Source organism: Catharus ustulatus, chromosome 12 (assembly GCF_009819885.2).
Source record: "Catharus ustulatus isolate bCatUst1 chromosome 12, bCatUst1.pri.v2, whole genome shotgun sequence".
NCBI classification, from domain to species: domain Eukaryota; kingdom Metazoa; phylum Chordata; class Aves; order Passeriformes; family Turdidae; genus Catharus; species Catharus ustulatus.
In genome coordinates, this window is record NC_046232.1 from 762,911 (window position 1) to 781,035 (window position 18,125).

The following is an 18,125-nucleotide window of genomic DNA, read 5'->3' on the forward strand; positions in this document are numbered from 1 at the left end:
TCTGGGAGCAAAACTGGACGATGGCAGCATGTTTTCAGCTGTGCACTTGGGAGGTTGGCACTGAGGGTCTGAGCAGGGCTTTTCTTCAGCCTTTCATACGATATACAGTCTTGGTGTGTGTTGAGCCTGCAGCCTGACATCTGAAAAATCTTCAATCTGCTTGCAATAGGAAATTATTTGGGGGTCTGTCTTTTTTTTCACAAGTGTTTTTCTTTGAGGCAATTTGAAATTTTAAACAAAGTAATTCTCATGGAGACTAATTTATTGTTATTTACTAAAACAACTGGAGGATGCTTCGTGCTCTGGTTTTTGTTTTTGGTTTGTGTTGTTCTGTTTCTCTTTTTAGAGAAACCCTGTTATTGAAAACAGATATTCCTCTCTGAAATGTTAATTTCCTGGAAAAAACCCAGATTTTTCATCAAAATATTTCAGTTAAAGAGCTATGCCAGGTCTCCAGGGTGTTCTTCTGAAAAGGCAGAAACAAAAATAAGTAGAAAAAGAGTGGCAATCAATAAATAAGCACTTGGTTCTGCTCCGTGGTTCTCACTCAGGTGAAGTTCTACCTGGAATAAAAAAATGAGAGCAGATTTCAGCATTTATAGAATCCTGCCTAACATGCTAAAGTAACTCCCAGAACTATTCATTTTCCAGGAGTAAACACATTTTATACATAACTCAAGTAACCTACGTGTTCATTTTACAAAATATAACAAGCAAAGAATGGTTGTGAAGGTACCATGAAGTTGGCTCAGCAAAGGTTTTCCTATAATTAAAATACATCTGGCTCTGCTCTGAGTGGGAAATCACAGGCCTCTGAATGTTTAGAGTATTTCCTTATGCTCCACAGCAGCAGAAAAACTCCATACGCCTTAAGCTGTCAAATTCTGTTCCACTTTATCATGTGGATAAATCAGCTGCAATAAGGAACTTTAATCTATCATCATTGACCTGAAACTGAGGGATTCAAAGCAAAGACAATGGAAATGATCATAGAAAGCATGAGAGGCTCAGAACAGCACTCCAAATCTTCAGCACACTGCTGGTAATTTCAGTAAGTGTGAAATAGCTCGCTGTGTTTCTCCACGAATGCTTGTGTTCTCCTGATGCCAGTCCTGCACCTCCATTCCCCCTGCTGCCAAGGGTGCCACAGAGCCCTGAGGGAATGCATGACTGTGGCCGGGAATTCTTTAGGCGTTGTGTGTCTGTCCTGCACCCTTCTCCAAGGGCTCAGTGTCAGCTTCCTTACGGCAGTTCCCCGTCCTGGGACGAGCTGTGCTCCTGGACTGACTGCGCGGGCTTGGATGGCCCTCTGCCTTCCCTGCCTGCCTCTGGGGCTCTTCATCCAGTCCTCACTGTCCGCCTCAATTGTGGCACAAGTGACAGTCGGGCTCTCGTTCTTGGGCAGCCTCAGGAGGGGCAGCTGTGGAACCGGCAAGGCAGGCGGCAGGCGATGATGGATGGAGAGGGCAGCAAGGATGGATGGATGGATGGATGGATGGATGGATGGATGGATGGATGGATGGATGGATGGATAGATGGATGGATGGATGGATGGATGGCCGTGATTGGGAGGGGGCCGGCTGTCTGGCGGCGTGCTGCTGGCCCAGGGGAAGGGGTGGGGGGCCGGGTGGGTGTGCCCGACTCTCCGTGCCGCTGCCGCCGAGGTCCGCCCCACTCACAAGGTGCCTGAGCCGGAGAGCAGCAGCAGCGCCGCGTCCCCACCGCCCTCCGCAGCGCCCGCCCCGCCATGCCCAACTTCGCCGGCACTTGGAAGATGAGGAGCAGCGAGAATTTCGACGAGCTGCTCAAGGCTCTGGGTGAGGCCGGGGGAGCGGGCTGTGCCCCGCGGAAGGGGGCACGGGGTGGCAGCTGGCAACACGGGGTGGCACCGCAGCAGCGCTCCGCTGGCTCCCGGAGAGCTCCGTGCGTCGGCCGCGTCAGGGCTGGAGAGGCTCCCCGTGCCGGTGCGGGGCACGGCTCAGAGCCCTACCCGGGGAGGCGCGGTGAGGCACGGCACGGTCCCCGTCTCACCTACGAGTGCTGGCGATGCAGCCCGGGGAGCCTCTGCCGCGGGGAGCTCTGCGAGAGCCCGCGAGTGCCGGCCGTGCGGAGCTTCTCTGCGTGTGCCGGCTGTGCGGAGCTGCCCTGCGTGTGCCGGCCGTGCGGGGAGCTCCTCTGCGTGTGCCGGGTGTGCGGAGCTGCCGGTGTGTGCCGGCCGTGCGGAGCTTCTCTGCTTGTGCCGGCCGTGCGGAGCTTCTCTGCGTGTGCCGGCCGTGCGGGGAGCTCCTCTGCGTGTGCCGGGTGTGCGGAGCTGCCGGTGTGTGCCGGCCGTGCGGAGCTTCTCTGCTTGTGCCGGCCGTGCGGAGCTTCTCTGCGTGTGCCGGCCGTGCGGAGCTCCTCTGCGTGTGCCGGCCGTGCGGAGCTGCCCGGTGTGTGCCGGCCGTGCGGAGCTTCTCTGCGTGTGCCGGCCGTGCGGAGCTGCCCGGTGTGCGCCGGCCGTGCGGAGCTGCCCGGTGTGTGCCGGCCGTGCGGAGCTGCCCGGTGTGTGCCGGCCGTGCGGAGCTTCTCTGCTTGTGCCGGCCGTGCGGAGCTTCTCTGCGTGTGCCGGCCGTGCGGAGCTCCTCTGCGTGTGCCGGCCGTGCGGAGCTGCCCGGTGTGTGCCGGCCGTGCGGAGCTTCTCTGCGTGTGCCGGCCGTGCGGAGCTGCCCGGTGTGCGCCGGCCGTGCGGAGCTTCTCTGCGTGTGCCGGCCGTGCGGAGCTGCCCGGTGTGTGCCGCCCGAGCGGTCAGCTGTGCCGCGGGGATACACGCGGTGCCCCGGCCCCTCGCCCCGCTCCCCGGTCTGTGATGCTGGGCGAGGTCAGCCCATGGCACAGCTGGCGACTTCAAGCTCTGCTCCTTCCCCGCTTCTCCCAGGTGTCAATGCCATGCTCAGGAAAGTGGCGGTGGCAGCCGCCTCCAAACCCCATGTGGAGATCCGCCAGGACGGGGACCAGTTCTACATCAAAACTTCCACCACTGTCCGCACCACTGAGATCAACTTCAAAATCGGGGAGAGCTTTGAGGAGGAGACGGTGGATGGACGAAAGTGCAGGGTAGGAGGAGAGCTGGGGCATGTGCATGCGTGTGGAGCGTGTGTGTGTTACCAAGTTCTTTTTAGATGGGACAAATGCATCTGCTGCCCATGTCCCCAGACAACGGCATTGCTGCCCTCCACCCTCTTCTTACCAGAAGCATTCTTGGGGGTTCTTCATGGTCACCACTTCTCTTGTCCCGTTTTCGGGATAAAACTGAAATCTGAAGGCAACAGGACATGACAAGTCCCGAAAGCAGAGCTCAGGTATCTGGTTTCCAGTTTGGCAGGGTTTAGCTCTCTTTTTGCTTCCCTCTCCCCTGAAGACCTCAGCTGCAGTGAAAGCTCTCCCCAGCTTCTGTCTCTGACAGAAACATGGAAAATGGAGCAAGAGAGACCTCAAGAGTCAGGGTTTAGTGCACAAATCTGACACAGCTTTTGTCATAGATTGAATCAGATGAGTTCTCAATCAGGACCACAGACTCTTGGTAGTTTGGGGCTGAAATGCTCTTTCCCACCCTTGCCAAGAGCAAGTGTCCAGTTGACTGACAGATAACTCTTTCAGCTGGTATTATACCAGCCATAGCTACACCATCTCCTTGAGCTGAATGCATTTGAGGCATTTCCTGGAGTGTTCTGGCCTTGGTTCTGTGTGTGAAACGCTGCTCCTCTGCCTTTGTAACCACTCCTGTGGCCATGGAGGAGCATTTAATTTGGCAACGTCTGACACCAGTTGTAGATATCTGGGATCTGAGCTTTGGGGAACTGGGCTGTGGTCATCGCTGCCTTTTCAAAACTATTGCTGAAGGCATGGGTTATTTCTGCTTTCTTCGGGCAGTTTACTCTCACAAAGAAGTATATAAAAGTGTGTATGTATGTATGTATGCCTCTTATAAAAGAAGTACAAATAAAGATTATCAGAATGTAGTCTCAAATGAGGATCCAGTTTTAAAAGTATCCAGTGTTGGTGAAATAATCTACTTTCCAAAATAGGATGTCTCCTAATTCTTGGGATGGTTTTTGAGACCGTTTTTATTGCTAAAATTCAGAACTTACTGTCTTCAGTGCAATTGCTGTCAGCATAAACTTATGAAAAAGGAAGCAGATTCTGGAAATCAGTGAATATTTGGGCCATCCACTTTCTCTCTAGGATGAGTTATTGTATACTTAACAGTTTGTCCAGGAAATGTTGCTGGCTTTGTTAATTTATCTTGTTCGGCAAAAGTGTCTTCATACATAATGCATGTACAATAAATGTGACCCACTTGCTAGAGAAGGATTTAATGCTGCAGATGGAAAAACAATAATTATGGCTGTAAGCTATGAAAGTTGGAAAAACCTGAAAGAAATGGGTTTTGTGAAGTAGTAAATTTTTTCCATGTGTTGTGAAATTATTTATAGTCCACTCTCAGGAATAAGTTGTACTGCTGTGTGTATATAACCAAGATGCGGCCGCAGAGCAGAACCTGACAGATAATAAAATAATACTCCAGAATGTAGTTTGCAGTATCTGGCAAAACTGCTGACTGGTGATAGATTTGGATATACTTTATGGGATGCAGGGTTTTGTACTGCCAACTAACTTATCCATTGTTTGTGCAGACAAAGAGGGAATCATATGTGGTCATACTGCAAGGCACAGCTTCTATAACTGCCATTCGAGATGGCTTGTTGGCCTATAAAATCTATTGTTTTGAAAAATACTTAAAAAGTAAACAGCTAATTTTAAATCAAAGTAAAGGGTTTTTTCCCTGGAAAGTCTGGGAAGTGTTAACTTGTATTTAGGCATACATATGCACACACACACCCCCACATGTATATGTACATGTATATAATCACAGACTAATAAATGTCTCCCCTGTGCAGTTATAAAGTGATTTCTTGAACATTCATTACAGGGCACCCTTTTGCACAGCTGTTCCACTGCACTGAGGAGTAACAGTTCAGTGCTCGTGTGGATAGCAAGAGCCAGGGCTTGCCTCTTAAACAAAATCCTGCAGTTTCAGGTTCTTTCCTTTTTCAGTGGTTTCACAGTCATTATTCAAATGCTTTGAAAAACTCCCGAGAGTATTTCAATCTCCAGACTCACAGCCTTAAAAAAGTAACATCACAAACACTTGAATTCTGACAATGTTTCTTTAATTTAACTGTGATTTATTCTAGTTTGTTAGCTCAACATGTTTAATACACAGTTAACTTGGCACAGTGCCATAGAGCAGCAAAGATGCCGAGTGACAAATACTGCATTATTTATGACCACAACATGATATATACAATTGTTTATGCTTTAAATCTTAGGGGACTTTGTAGTGATAAATAACATGTCAGATCAAATCATATGTGTACAAAGATGCTTGGGAATGTAGACACCACATTAGCATGTTCCTAAATTACACTATTCAACATCAAGTATTTGATGGAAACCGGTGGCTCCACACTGAAAAAAGACACATTTGCAATGACTTTGTTACTAATACGTACCTCTTTCCAAAATGCCCCATTGCACCTTCATTTTTATTTCACCACTTTCCACTGATGACTTTTTTCCTTTGCCTTATCCATCTATGTGTTGCTCCTTTAGTGGAGCAATTATTCTCACTACTGCTCATTGTTGTCTCTCTCTCATGGTGCTGGGGAATATAATTAATGTATTTCCTAATGGTTTTCTTGCCTGCAGAGTTTGGCCACTTGGGAGAATGAAAACAAGATCTATTGCAAACAAACTCTTATTGAGGGAGATGGTCCCAAAACATACTGGACTCGAGAATTAGCTAATGATGAGCTGATTTTGGTAAGAACCTTGAACTGCACCCTATTAACAGGTTTCTTTGTTATCATGTAGTACAAGTTACTGTTTTTCCTCACTTAAATCTGACTGGAAGACTACCGTTTTCATAATCCTCTACCTTACAATTAATACATGGCTTTTTTCCCCTTTCTTTTTATTTTTTTTTTGAAACAAATGGAGATACGTGCATGTTCTGATTTGCGTTTGATTGTTAAAATTTTCACCATACTTGTACTTGTAGAATAGTCACAAGTCGGCCACTTCTGCTCTGTAAATTCACAACATCATCAAAGAATTTGCTTGATTTATTGCAGATTTTCTCTGGTGAAAGTGAGATCAAGGCATTTGACCTCATTTCTGGAGACTCTTATTTTCAGGCATGTCCATAATGTTGCTTCTTATCCACGGTCACATGGTACATAGCAGGAAGGATCTGCATGTTGTTAGCATGCTCTTGTCTCTCTTGTTGATAAAAAAGCTGTCATTTCCTCCATACCTCTGCCACCTTCCCCTGATCCCTGATCCCCTCTGAGTTAGAATCAGAGCTGCCTTCATGAGGTTCTTAGAAATGCAGAGATGTTCTCGTTTGCTGCCAGCTGCAGTGCCCGCAGTGGTGTGTGAGCTGCCATTGGCAGCACGCTTTGTTGTTCGGGCTCTGCTTCCTTCATCAGAGCTCTCCTCACTGCTTCTCTCCCTGTGGTCACTCCACATTCATTCACCAGTACCCACACCTGAGGAGAGACACAGCAGCACAGTTCAGCTCGAGTTCAGAATCACTGGTGAATTCTGCAGAAATAGTTGATCAGACTGTTACGCCTCATCAGTTTGGACACAGAAGACAGGCTCCTGGAGTGGTGGTAAGAAAACATCAAAGCAGGGAGGTTTTAGTTTGAACTATCACACTAGCTAAACCTCTGCACTCTAGAAAACAAACAGCCTCCCCACTGCTTCTCCAAAGCAGAGTTCTGGTTTTGAGATTGCATCTGAAACAAAAACATGACCCAAACCGAATCAAGTACAAACAAAATCTTCTAAGGTGTTAATATTATTCCAGACATCTTGGAACTGTTCACCCACCCCTTATGAGGACATGTGCTGTTAGTGAACTCACACTGGTTTCTAATGAAAGAATATCCAATGCTGCATCATTTCTTTTGACTCAACCTCTGGAATTCTTTATATTATCACAAAACTTTAGGAGGCAAAGTACTTTGATCTCTGCTTTGCATCTTTAGATGAAATGCAGTGGACAAAATATATCCTCAACTATAACTTTTCCAGCTTTCTAACAATGCATTTCTGCAGTTTATTATTTAAGCAACAAGCTAGTGAGGCAGCTGTTAAATAAAGTGCACTGCTCCAAGAAAGCTGCTCATAATACAATTGCCTCCTGCAAGCAGCAATGTGAACTTACCCTGCTGGGGAAGAATAATGAAGCTGGATAAGAAACCAGAGGGATTCCAGGATTTAAAGCCATCTAACCTATTTTCTTGTTTAAATACAGTCTGTTGAATTTTTCTGAATTAATTATTTTTCCAGTTAGGATATAAATAAGAGCAGCTTGCTTCTTATTAAAATATTTCCATTTATAGGAACTTAGAACTTTCGATAACTTGGTTTATTGGGTAATTTCCTTGCCATTAAAATATACACCTTTCTTTTAACCTGTGTATGTGTAGATTCAACTTCCAGTCATTGAATATTGTGTATAAAAGAACCTAAATAATATGCCTAGAATTTTTTGTTGCAAATACTTCTCTTAACACCACTGATTAAGCCACCTCTTGGAAGAACTTCTGGTTGTGAAGCTAAACCACTGGAAGACCTCGAGTCTTTCAATGTAAAGAAAGCTTTGAATCATTATTTGAGTGGTTTTTTAACCCTGTCCAGTTTATCAATGTCCCTCCTGAACTAAGAACACCAGAATGGCATGTACTGCTTCTCTAGCGATCTAGCACCTGATGTTATGGTGATTTCATCTCCCTACTCTTACCTAAAATGATTCATATGCAAAGGCTTTGTTAGCTTTTTCTGGTTTCCATTTCCCCTGATCCCCTTCCTGTCTCTGGCAAGCTGGAATGATGTTCATTGGTTGCCATGTGTGATTTTACTGTGGCCATTATGAAAATTTGGTATTTGTTTCCAAGTGATCCAGATCACTTGGATTCTCTCTGTGTTTTTTACTATTCAATATGATATACAGTTTCATTCTCCTACCTCTGAGCACAGTGGTCTCTTTTGCTTTATTAAGTATGATGACAATAATTGGTGCTCAGGACAAGCATTTCCCAGCCCTCATGACATTTGATGGGGCTGAATGTACAGATCTTTGAAATATGTGGGTTGCTATTGGGGGTCTGACACTGAAAGCTCAGCAATGAGGTGTTTGTTTCTGGGAGTAATGGTGGTATGACGCCTCTGGTCCTTTGCTGAAATGGCCAAAATTAACCCTTCTGGGAGACAACAAAAGGTTCTGTTGTTTGGAGGGAGACAGAAGAGGATAAGCTACATTTTCTTGTCTGTGGATCCTAATTTTAAAACCCCAGAACATCCTTCAGAGAATTGGGCTTTAGAAGCTAAACTATTTGAAGGGATTGGCTGAGGTGTGTTCAGCAACTATAAAGGGCAACAACGTAGGAATAAGAGCCCTTAGTGAGAAGACTCCTTTGATCTCTTGCCTCTCCACTGTGTTTGGGTTTTTCATCACTCCAGTGAACAAAGATTCAGTATTAACTGTTTTATTTTATGCTTGGCAAATTTCCTTGGGTCTGAGTCTGCTAACCCCCACTTACATCTTACTTCTTCAAAACCAAGATCACAATGAGAAGAGATCTCTGTCTTCTCCTTTCTTTGTTCTTCCACCCTTAGAGCTTTCCTAGGGATCTTTAGGACTTGAAATTAATTCTCATTCCCTTTTGCTGCCCATATTGCTTCAAATATTTAACAGTTCCTATCTCTACACTTCTCAAATCTCCCTGCTTACCTAAGAAATGTTTTTTTGTTCGTTTACTCTCCCTGATGTGTTTCAGTAAGACTCTGCTTCTGTTTCTCTATCCAAGGAAATCTTTCAAGAAGTCTCGAGACTCCTTAGTTGCTATTAGATGCATTTGCAGAAGAAATAAAAAGAGTCCTACCCAGTTTGAAAGAAGTGGCAAGAAAGAATGTAAACTGTGTTAGACTGAGGCATGAATTGAAGAAAGGCTTGGGGTAACAGGCAGGGGGTCAGGAATTAGTTTTACTCTGTTAGTATTGGCTGCATAAATGTTGGAGCTTTGCCACATAATTGTGATCTAAAATTCTGCATTGCTTAGGGGATCCATTTGATTATGGTATTTTCCTAGTGTAAGCATATATTTTTCTCTCCAACACCGCATATTAATAAAATGCATTTATTATCCCATATTATAATTTTAAAAATCAATGTTTAATTGCCATGACTACCACAGAGCCAAAATAGAAACCATATTACTTTATAATTATCAATCTTTCTTGCATCCTGGCAGAAGAATTCCTTATGTTCTTCAAAGATATTTCCTTGGAGTAAAATGATGGTCTTCCAAGTCACATCATGTCCTCTGGTGCACAGATGCTGAGAACACACTATTAAGTTAGCAAAGGTTTTCTTTACCTTCAGTTGCCTTCAGTTCTCCTTAGGTCCTTGCAGCATGGAGAATAAAATTGCTCTTATTAGTAGATAAATAATATTTGGCTCATACAATGACAGATATAGGCCTGAAGTCCTGTTAGAAAAAGAATTCTTTCAGCCTAGGAAGGGAAGGAGGATCAATTTCTGCTTATTAGAAAAGCTGGTCTGAAAACTAGAACACTGATCTGAAACTAGAACATTGCAACTTCTTTTATCAGAGTTGTTTTTTCTAATATCATCTGATGCCCTTGCTGGCATTTCAGTGCTGCATGTTTAGAGTTACTGAACAATGTAGATAAAAATTGCATGGAATGTGCAAGAAAGGAGAGTGGACAGGATAGTTCCCCACATTTATTTGTCTTGACTGTATCTTTATACTGTAGTGCACTTCAGGATTGTAATGAATACACAGAGTCAGGATATCTGTATTTGCAACTCTGCATTCATAAACTATACTTGGATTAACGTTTGAGCACTCAAGATGAGAATATAACACAAAAATGTATATTTCTTTTATTTGTTTGAAAATTACGATCTGGAATTAAGTGCCTTTTCTTCCCTTTATTCCAGTCAGTTTTTGTTGTTGCTGTGTGTTTTTGTCAAGGACATTAATGAGCTATCAATCACTTGTGTAAGTCAGAACAAAAGGTCTGCTCTTTGCAAAGTTAAAGGATGCTGCTTACAAATATTGGCTATTCAAATGAGGCACATTTATATTCAAACTTGAAGTGCATTGCTGCTTTCACGGCTGCTCAGGCCTCTATAGATTTAAGTTTAATCTGTAACACACAAACATTTTAAAGTGGGTGATTACTGAAGAGGGGCTTTAAAAACAGCCTCTGAGCACATTTGACACAGTTCACCTATCACACAGGGGTTCTCAGAATCAATTGTAGCAAGGGTCAAAGAGCAGAACATTGGTGGGGGTTCAAGCATGGTTTCTGTGCTGCATTCCCTCCTCAGGAAAATCATGCCATAGTTGATTAAAACTGCTGAACTGTGGAGCCTAGATGAGCGAGTGAACATTTTTTAAATTATTTTTGCTGACTTCTGAAATGAAACATCATAGGTGAGAGGGGTCAGTGCAGATTTGGAAAGAGATTTTGCAGTGGAACGCTGAAATGCATGATGTGCCTCAGACTTGTATCAAACAGTGTCAAACCACCTCAGTGTTTAACTTTTCTGTAACTTGTGGAGAGTGATCTTTTATAAAACCAGTTATCAAAAGAAGGATCTAGTCATATCAAGCTCAGAATGAGGGGGCTGCTGCTGTCCTCATTAGAGCAGCCTTGACAGAAGTTCAGAAGCCTGGAATAATGCACGTGTGTGTTGCATGGGCCTAATGCTTTAATTTACTCTTTGCCATGAGCAGATTTACAAGGGGGCTTAGGGATCTACAGCCCCTGCTCACTGCTGCAGCCTTGTCTGGATCACATCACAAACAAAAAAAGAAGCCAAAGCCATTTGCCTTTTGGCTGCAGCGGGTCCTGAGTGCAGCCTTTTGTAACATCACTTGCAGCTCAGATGTCCTCTGTGCACTGGCTTTCAGCTGGAATTGTAACCATCTCCAAAATGATGAAGATACCATGGCCTAAGGTCTCTGTCATCCATTTGCTGCATGAGTCTGGGGGAGCTGTATAATACAGCAGTGCTCCAATACAAATCCTGACATTTAGGCTTCTTGGGAAATCACCTGATTTTGCATGGTGCTGTCAAGTGGTATCCTGAGGAACATAAGGTTGTTTGTTGGGTGATTTGCTCGCAATAGCCAAGTTTGAAAGTGGGGGCTGCACATTTAGTGACTATGGCCTTGTAAGGATCAACTTCTTTCCTAAAATACTATGGGAGTTGGGAGGAGAATGGAAACAGGCACCATGCCTTTGTTGTGAAGACTTCCATCTTTATTCTTGGTAACATGGAAGTTTGCTCATGGACAAAACCTTTTCTGAGAATTTATTTAAGTAATACCTTCTTTTCCCCATCACTTTACTGATGGATTCCGTGCTCCTTTTGTAACTTGCCTCACATTTTGATCAGTCACAAGCAGAGAAAGGGATTTTTGCACACACTGGCAGAAGTGATCTTTGCCAGGTGATTGTTTCAATGACATTTCCTCATTATACTGTGTACTCCACTTACCAAAAAGGCTGCCCCGCAAATGTTAATAAAGAAGGCCTAAAAAAAGCAGATTTGCTCCTACAGAAATATATTACTGCCCTGTAATTCTCTTTTAATCTCTCATGATGTCAGTGGTCATCAGATTTTGAGTGAACTGAGAGAGGTCAATTTATTGGATTATCCCCCTGCGCAGGGCTTTGTTTGCAGTGTGCTTTTGGACTCTTAGCTACAGATTATGACAAGCTAAGTGAAGAAAACAATTCTGTAGTTTGCAGTCGTTGCACATTTAAAATCCTATTTTAGATTTAGATAGAAGCCTTGCCTTGCAGCACTTTATGAGATAAGTTGGACCTTTCCAAGACAATGAGAAGGCGGTGTTTGAAAATCCTGCATCTTCTCCTTACATCTCTTACATCTGAATTACAGCTTGGTAGCATTGTACTTTTGTTTAGTTGTTCTGATGGAACTTCACCACCAAATAGCCAGGATTGCTCATTCTGTTTTCATTTGAAAGTTCTGCTGCTTTGGGACATGGAAATCTTTAAAGTCTTCTTATTGGAACAGGAACTATCATTTCTTTTGAGTCTAGAATTAGAACCAGAGACACTAAACTGCTTTATCCTACCACTGAATACAAGGATTTAAGTGTGAAGAATAGAGGTATTACACCCTTTGGATTTGGATCCTCCCCTGACCTTGGGCCCAGCTGTACACCAGACATTTCTGTGAGTTACCACAAGAAAAAGAATGCAGCAAGTTTAAACGTGTTCCTCCTTGCTTTAGTAACACTGAGTGGAGTTTTGTCAACAAATGGTAGTAAGTCACAATAAGATAGGAAAACACCTTTTGTGTAAATCCACATTTAAACCTGTACATAACCATGACAATAAAGCCCTTTATTTATGTGCTTCAATTCCATTGTTAATCCTCTGAATTCCTATAAGGTATGAAATCTAAGTGCTAAAAAATGCAGCTTATTCCTGAACCAGGTCAGAGGCCACAGAACCTAAGCTGGGTCTTCAAGGAAAGGATGTCTTGGTTGTTTGAGAAGTGCCCAGTGGTTACATGGTACTCCAGAATAATTGTAATTGTGCTTTGCATGATTTCTATCTCTTTACAATCTCAATTTAAAGACATTATTGTGTTAAATTATAGTGGTTTTCCAGACTGTAAGACTCATGTGTTGCAGAGTCCTTGTGTGTAGCAACTGATTTTTTAAAATCTGGGTTCCCTGAATATGTCTACATTTACTGCACTTGATTTTTGTCCAGAGTAGTTTGAATGTAGTCCTTTGCCTGAAATTTTCAGAAGTCCAGAAGTCTGGCTGGAGCTGGATGTTGGAAATACAAAATGAGGATCCTGTGTCACAAACATGCTGAGCTGTGACTCTGAGTGTACAGCAGTCAGTCTGTGGTGCTGCTGCTCACCCATACCACTGAGCTTTCCCAGAAACTCTTATGTCTTTTTCTTCCTCCAAAATTTTAATCTTTATTTCCACACTCCCTCCTGTGCATCTTCCAAGGAAGCTGCCAGCCAGACTACCCTGTCTTAGGAGCAAGCTCTACCCAGGAGCACAGTCAGAACTGGACGCTGCAATTTCAGACACTCAGATCTGCAGTGGTTCCCTTGCAGTATGGATCACATCTATTTCAATCTACTCTTCCCTGCAGTGTTCCCCCTCAATAGAACTGCTGATCTGTACTGAGAATAGCTGCTCTTGCACAGCTTTAGGGGAAGGAGTTTCTCTCTTAACCTGCCTGAAAGAGCAGACATTAATTTGTCAGGGAGGTTTCATGGGTTTTGGCAAACATCTGCTGCAGCCTTTCCCTTTAGAGCTGGTTGATGTGGCAGCACTCCCATCCAGGTGTGGCTGCATGGCTGTGCAGCCCAGCTGCCAGACTGGGGCAGTGCCAGCTCTGGGAGAGCACTGCCCAGGAACTGGTTCGCTTCTGTTGTGCAGCAGGACCCAAAGCTCCCTGTGCTTAGCAGTGCCTGAATGTGAAGGACAATCACTGTTGCAGGGATATTACAGGCTCCACAGAAAACCTTGAGCCCTGGATGGTCTTGACTCTTATTTCCTCTCTCTGGCAAAACTGCTGCTGAGATAATTTTGCCTTTGTGGATAATTTGGAAATGTTGAAGGAAGCCATAATAAGGGTATTTGCAGCTGGTGCTGTGGACAGTAGAGAACTATATACATCCTTTAATGTTCATTTCCAGATGTGTTCATGTATATTCTAAAAATACATATTAAGCATTGATATGATATTGATATGCATAAAACCAAAGTCTGTATCTCCATAATACTAACAGGCTTGTGTCCCCAACAAAGTGAACAAAATATAAACCAGAGTCAGTTTTAAAGTCAAGTCTTTTCAAAGTGTTGGCCAAAACAGGTGTAGAAAGCATTAAAACAAATAGCCCAGCTGAATTTTCATAACACACTGGGGTAGTTCTTAATGCATGCATTTCAGTGAGACCTTGGCAGTGACCACAGCCAGACATCCCACCTTAGTCCTGAGCTCAAAACCTGCTGTTGGCACAGCTGAATGGGAAGGTTTCTGTACTCTATCTTTCCTCACTCTTGCTTCTATTATTTCCTTCATGCTTAATTGCTTAAATTTTAGCCTGCCAGACCTGAAATGACATACAGACACTTTGGGGTTCAGATGGCTGTCTCAGACTGCCCCATATTCACTGTCCTGCCTGCATGTCCTGATAATCTGTAGGGCATTCCAGAGCCTATCTGGCTAACAAACTCACTGGGAAGGGCACAGTGTCCTGAAGGAAGGTTGGCATTGGCACTGTCCACACACAGCCTGCAAGGGAGGGGTTGGGATCCAGAGGGGCTGGCAGCTGCTTGCAGCAGAATTGTGTTTACAGGTGTGCATTCTCCCGGTCTTCATCTTTCCTCTGCTGACTTCATTTGCCTGCTTGGATTATATCTGCAAGTATCAAAGAATACCTTTGGAACATGCCACCTGAATTCCACCCTCAGCATTTCTAGTTCAAAGTGCTGCAACTGTTTCTAAATATAACAACACTACATTCCAAATTCACTTTATTTTCTCATGTTTATTTATCAGTTCATGCCAAGAAACTACAGTAAAAGAGAATTTATGCATCATTTATCATTCTGACAAAATCCATCCTGCCTTAAAAAACAGGTCATTTACACTGCATTCCTCTTTCAAAATGACTTCTTTCTTTACTCTCATCTGTCAAAAGACATAAGAAAAAGTATTTCTGCTGCAGAACTAGTCACTTTAGTAAAAATAACACTTTGAAATGGTGTTAAATGTTTGCCGGTTCTATCTCTTCTGATTGATTTTTATTTCTTTTCCAGACCTTTGGTGCTGATGATGTTGTGTGCACAAGAATTTATGTAAGAGAGTAAAAACATCCATTTACTTGTCACCTGGGATGAAGTGGAGAACTGTGAAAAGCCCCAGTATAAGGAGTATCTGTGTGTGCTGTTACTAATGCGGTGTTGTATGTGACCGTGGGTGTTATAGCTGAACCCAGATCCTCTGTTAAGTGTATTTTGCTTTCCATTTTCATTCCAGACACTATTCCTTCCCACTTTTATGCCATCAATTTTTTTGTCTGCTTTGTATTTTGTAGTTGTCACTTGCTATGGTTTCCTCAGTTATTAAACTTACTGGGCAGAACTCACAGTTTGGATGTGTTTTTAATTGAAAAGCCAGCAGTGCTTTGGTTGGGACTGAAACTCTTTTTACCCTCTGCTGCAGTCAGTGTGGAGCTCCCCTGCTGCTGGCAGGTCCTGTGGTGTCAGGGAACACCTCCTAGGGCAGCACAAAGGTATGGAGAGCAAGTGGATGGCAAAGCCTTCCACAGAACTGCAGTCTGCTCTCTGGAACCCAGAGCTCTGTGTCCTTCCTTCCTTCTGTCCTCTCTCCTTGTTTCTACTCTCTCCCTCTTGTCCCTCTTCCTGCCTGCAGAGGAATAATTCATGTGTGCTGTGATTGCTGGGACTGATTCAGCTGAACCAGGCCAGACAAGGTGAGATCTTTCCCCTGAAGAATGCCCAGAGCTCCCTGCTGAGACACACAATATCCAAGTACAAAACCCAGCTGTATCTATAGGACAGATCACATCGTGGTCATGACTAATACTTCTTTGTCTTCACACCCAAGCACCTCAGGCCTGAGCAGAGAACCAGAAGAATCTGACAGGCTTTACTTATTTAGGCCATAAAAAAAAGAAAGCTGAGGAATGCTGCTTTTCTCCTACCTTCTCACCTGTGGCAAAGAACATTTCCAATGGCTTCACTTCCCCTCCATGTTACAACTCTCACTTCAGGTGATTCAACCTCTCATTCTTGGAGCAACTAAGTGTTTCACAAACCAGGGCCATAGTTCAAGAATGAAAGAAAACCAAATTTAACGTATTTATTCTGGCTCCGAGTTCTGGCCACAGCACTGTCAAGTATTAGATTCCAGCTGAACAGACATTCCACTAATGAACCAGATAGATAATCTTGAGTTCTTCAGCCTTGGAAGTGTCTGGAGATTGAGACTAGGAGCCCCTCTCATTTCACTGCAATATCCAGTCTTATCTGACCAGCTTTTATCTTCGCAAGAATGATTTTTCTGCTTCATGTCACACAACAATACAAGATTTTTAAGAGATTCAGTGTTAGCAGAATATATGCTCTGCTCACTGGATTTCGCTCACTACTCACAACAGGAAAATAGGACCAAAACTTACTCATCTTGAGACATCCATGACGAATGACTCTGTCTCTTCATCCCTCACATATCTATGCAGAGAAATCCCCTTTGATAGGATTGCCAAACTGCCATGGAGAAATCAGCCAGCTGTTCCATTTATTGCAGTGTGGCCTACAGAAGCACAAGAGGAGAGGAAGCACAGTGTTTTGTGTCTCCTCTGCTCTGACATGTCCTGCTTGCTTTCTCTGCCAGAGGCACTCAAGATACCATATTGCAGCTGAGAGGAGGGTTCTTTTCTTCCACACTCTAATCTTAAGCCAAATCCTCTTTCTGAGACCTTGGTTCTGTTGGTATCAATTAAATACAGTGCATGCTGGCCCACACTGAGGCAGGGCTGAAATTAGTTCATTAAGGTTTGGATACCCCTAGTAAGAACTAAACCAAGAGGGAGGATGGCAGGGATCTATCTTTATTGTCTATCTTCTTTTAAGATTCAAATTAAAATAGTTGGGTGTTTTGTCATAAACGAGTTCCACTTCAGGGGTGTCTGGATCTGCTTGTGCAATCAGCTGTGCCAAAGGGACTCCACAAAGAAGTGCCAGGCTTTGAGCTCACTCAGAGCTACTCAGGGATGCAGACAAAACTGGCTTGCCACATCAAGGCTGAGCAGTCAGTAACACTGTGCTGCAGGACATGTTGGCACAAGTCATATCCCAGAGCACCAGGAGCCCACCAACACCACAAAGGCTTTGCCTCCACTTCCAGCAAGGTGTGTGCTGGATGTGGGGGCTGCTACAAGCTGAAGAGGCAAGGAGTAGAGACAAAGCCAGTGAGTGGCAGATTCTGCCATTCCAAGAGAAGATTCCACTCTTTGTGTGAAACAGCCCTGATGCACAGCTTGTGAGGGCTCAGCAAGGTTCAGCATGAGCCTCTCACTGTCCAAAGCCAGGGAGAGCATTTCATGGCAGCAGCAATTGCTGGGTTTCATTTCTAGGAAGGCTCAAGCTAAGCTGCTCAATAAATGTCCTTCAGAAAACTTTCCCATCAACTGGAAAACACCAAGTCAGGTATCCATCCAGTTGGCAACTACTATCCAAGTAGTAAAGCAGGAGCTATGTGACGAGCCTGTAGGAATTATGATTAAAACCAGCCTCTGGAGATATGAGCTACCCTGAATAACTGGGAACTTTCTTCTTCCAGGCTTGAAGCTGTTCCCCTAAGCTTTGTTTGCAGTCTGGCATGACAGAAGTTCCTTTCTTTAATACTTGCAGTGTGGAAGCTTCACCACTTGATTGACTTCTGTGAAGTTATGATAAACTTACTGGTGCATGGGTAAATTCCTATGAACAGAGACTAGAACTGGTCCAGGGTGTTAGTTTTATGGCTCATTGTTGAAAGTGCCAAGGCCAAATTGCATTCTGTGACTCCTCTTGGGTTTAAAAGCCTTCAAATCAAGGCACTCAAGAATTTGGAGTGAATTTATTGGCCAAAAGCCTTGCAGTTGTCGCCTGCTTTTTTTTTCCAGTGCTGAGATTAAGCTCCTTTGGGAACATGGAAGTTGAATAATGCCATGGCAGCCAACAGAGTTTTATCCACTTTTGTGTAAAAAGTCATTAATTCACACACCACCCCCCACCCAGATGAGGTGATGGAAGCAGAGTAGTTACTGTGGTTTGCATCCACAAAACTTAAGTCTCATGATGTCTGAGTGTTAACTAACTGCTTGTGTAGCAGAATAAGGTCCTGAAAGCTTTAGGCTCTCTGCACACAAGAGGGAGGGACTTTCATAGGCAAAGGTGCCAGGACAA

General features: G+C 44.0%; 1 protein-coding gene across 1 annotated transcript; it reads left to right on the forward strand.

The window, feature by feature from the left end:
* Positions 1 to 1,577: 1,577 nt before the first annotated feature.
* Positions 1,578 to 15,300, forward strand: CRABP1 (cellular retinoic acid binding protein 1). Its single transcript, XM_033070970.1, has 4 exons — positions 1,578 to 1,817; positions 2,915 to 3,093; positions 5,749 to 5,862; positions 14,970 to 15,300. The coding sequence occupies exons 1-4, from the start codon at positions 1,748 to 1,750 to the stop codon at positions 15,018 to 15,020; spliced, it is 414 nt and encodes a 137-aa protein (XP_032926861.1). The 5' UTR covers positions 1,578 to 1,747; the 3' UTR covers positions 15,021 to 15,300.
* The last annotated feature ends 2,825 nt before the right edge of the window (positions 15,301 to 18,125 follow it).

Coding starts and splice junctions, on each gene's coding strand:
- CRABP1 (XM_033070970.1), top strand. CDS start 1,748: ATGCCCAACTTCGCCGGCACTTGGAAGATGAGGAGCAGCGAGAATTTC. Junction 1,818..2,914: donor CGAGCTGCTCAAGGCTCTGG/GTGAGGCCGGGG, acceptor CGCTTCTCCCAG/GTGTCAATGCCATGCTCAGG. Junction 3,094..5,748: donor TGGATGGACGAAAGTGCAGG/GTAGGAGGAGAG, acceptor TCTTGCCTGCAG/AGTTTGGCCACTTGGGAGAA.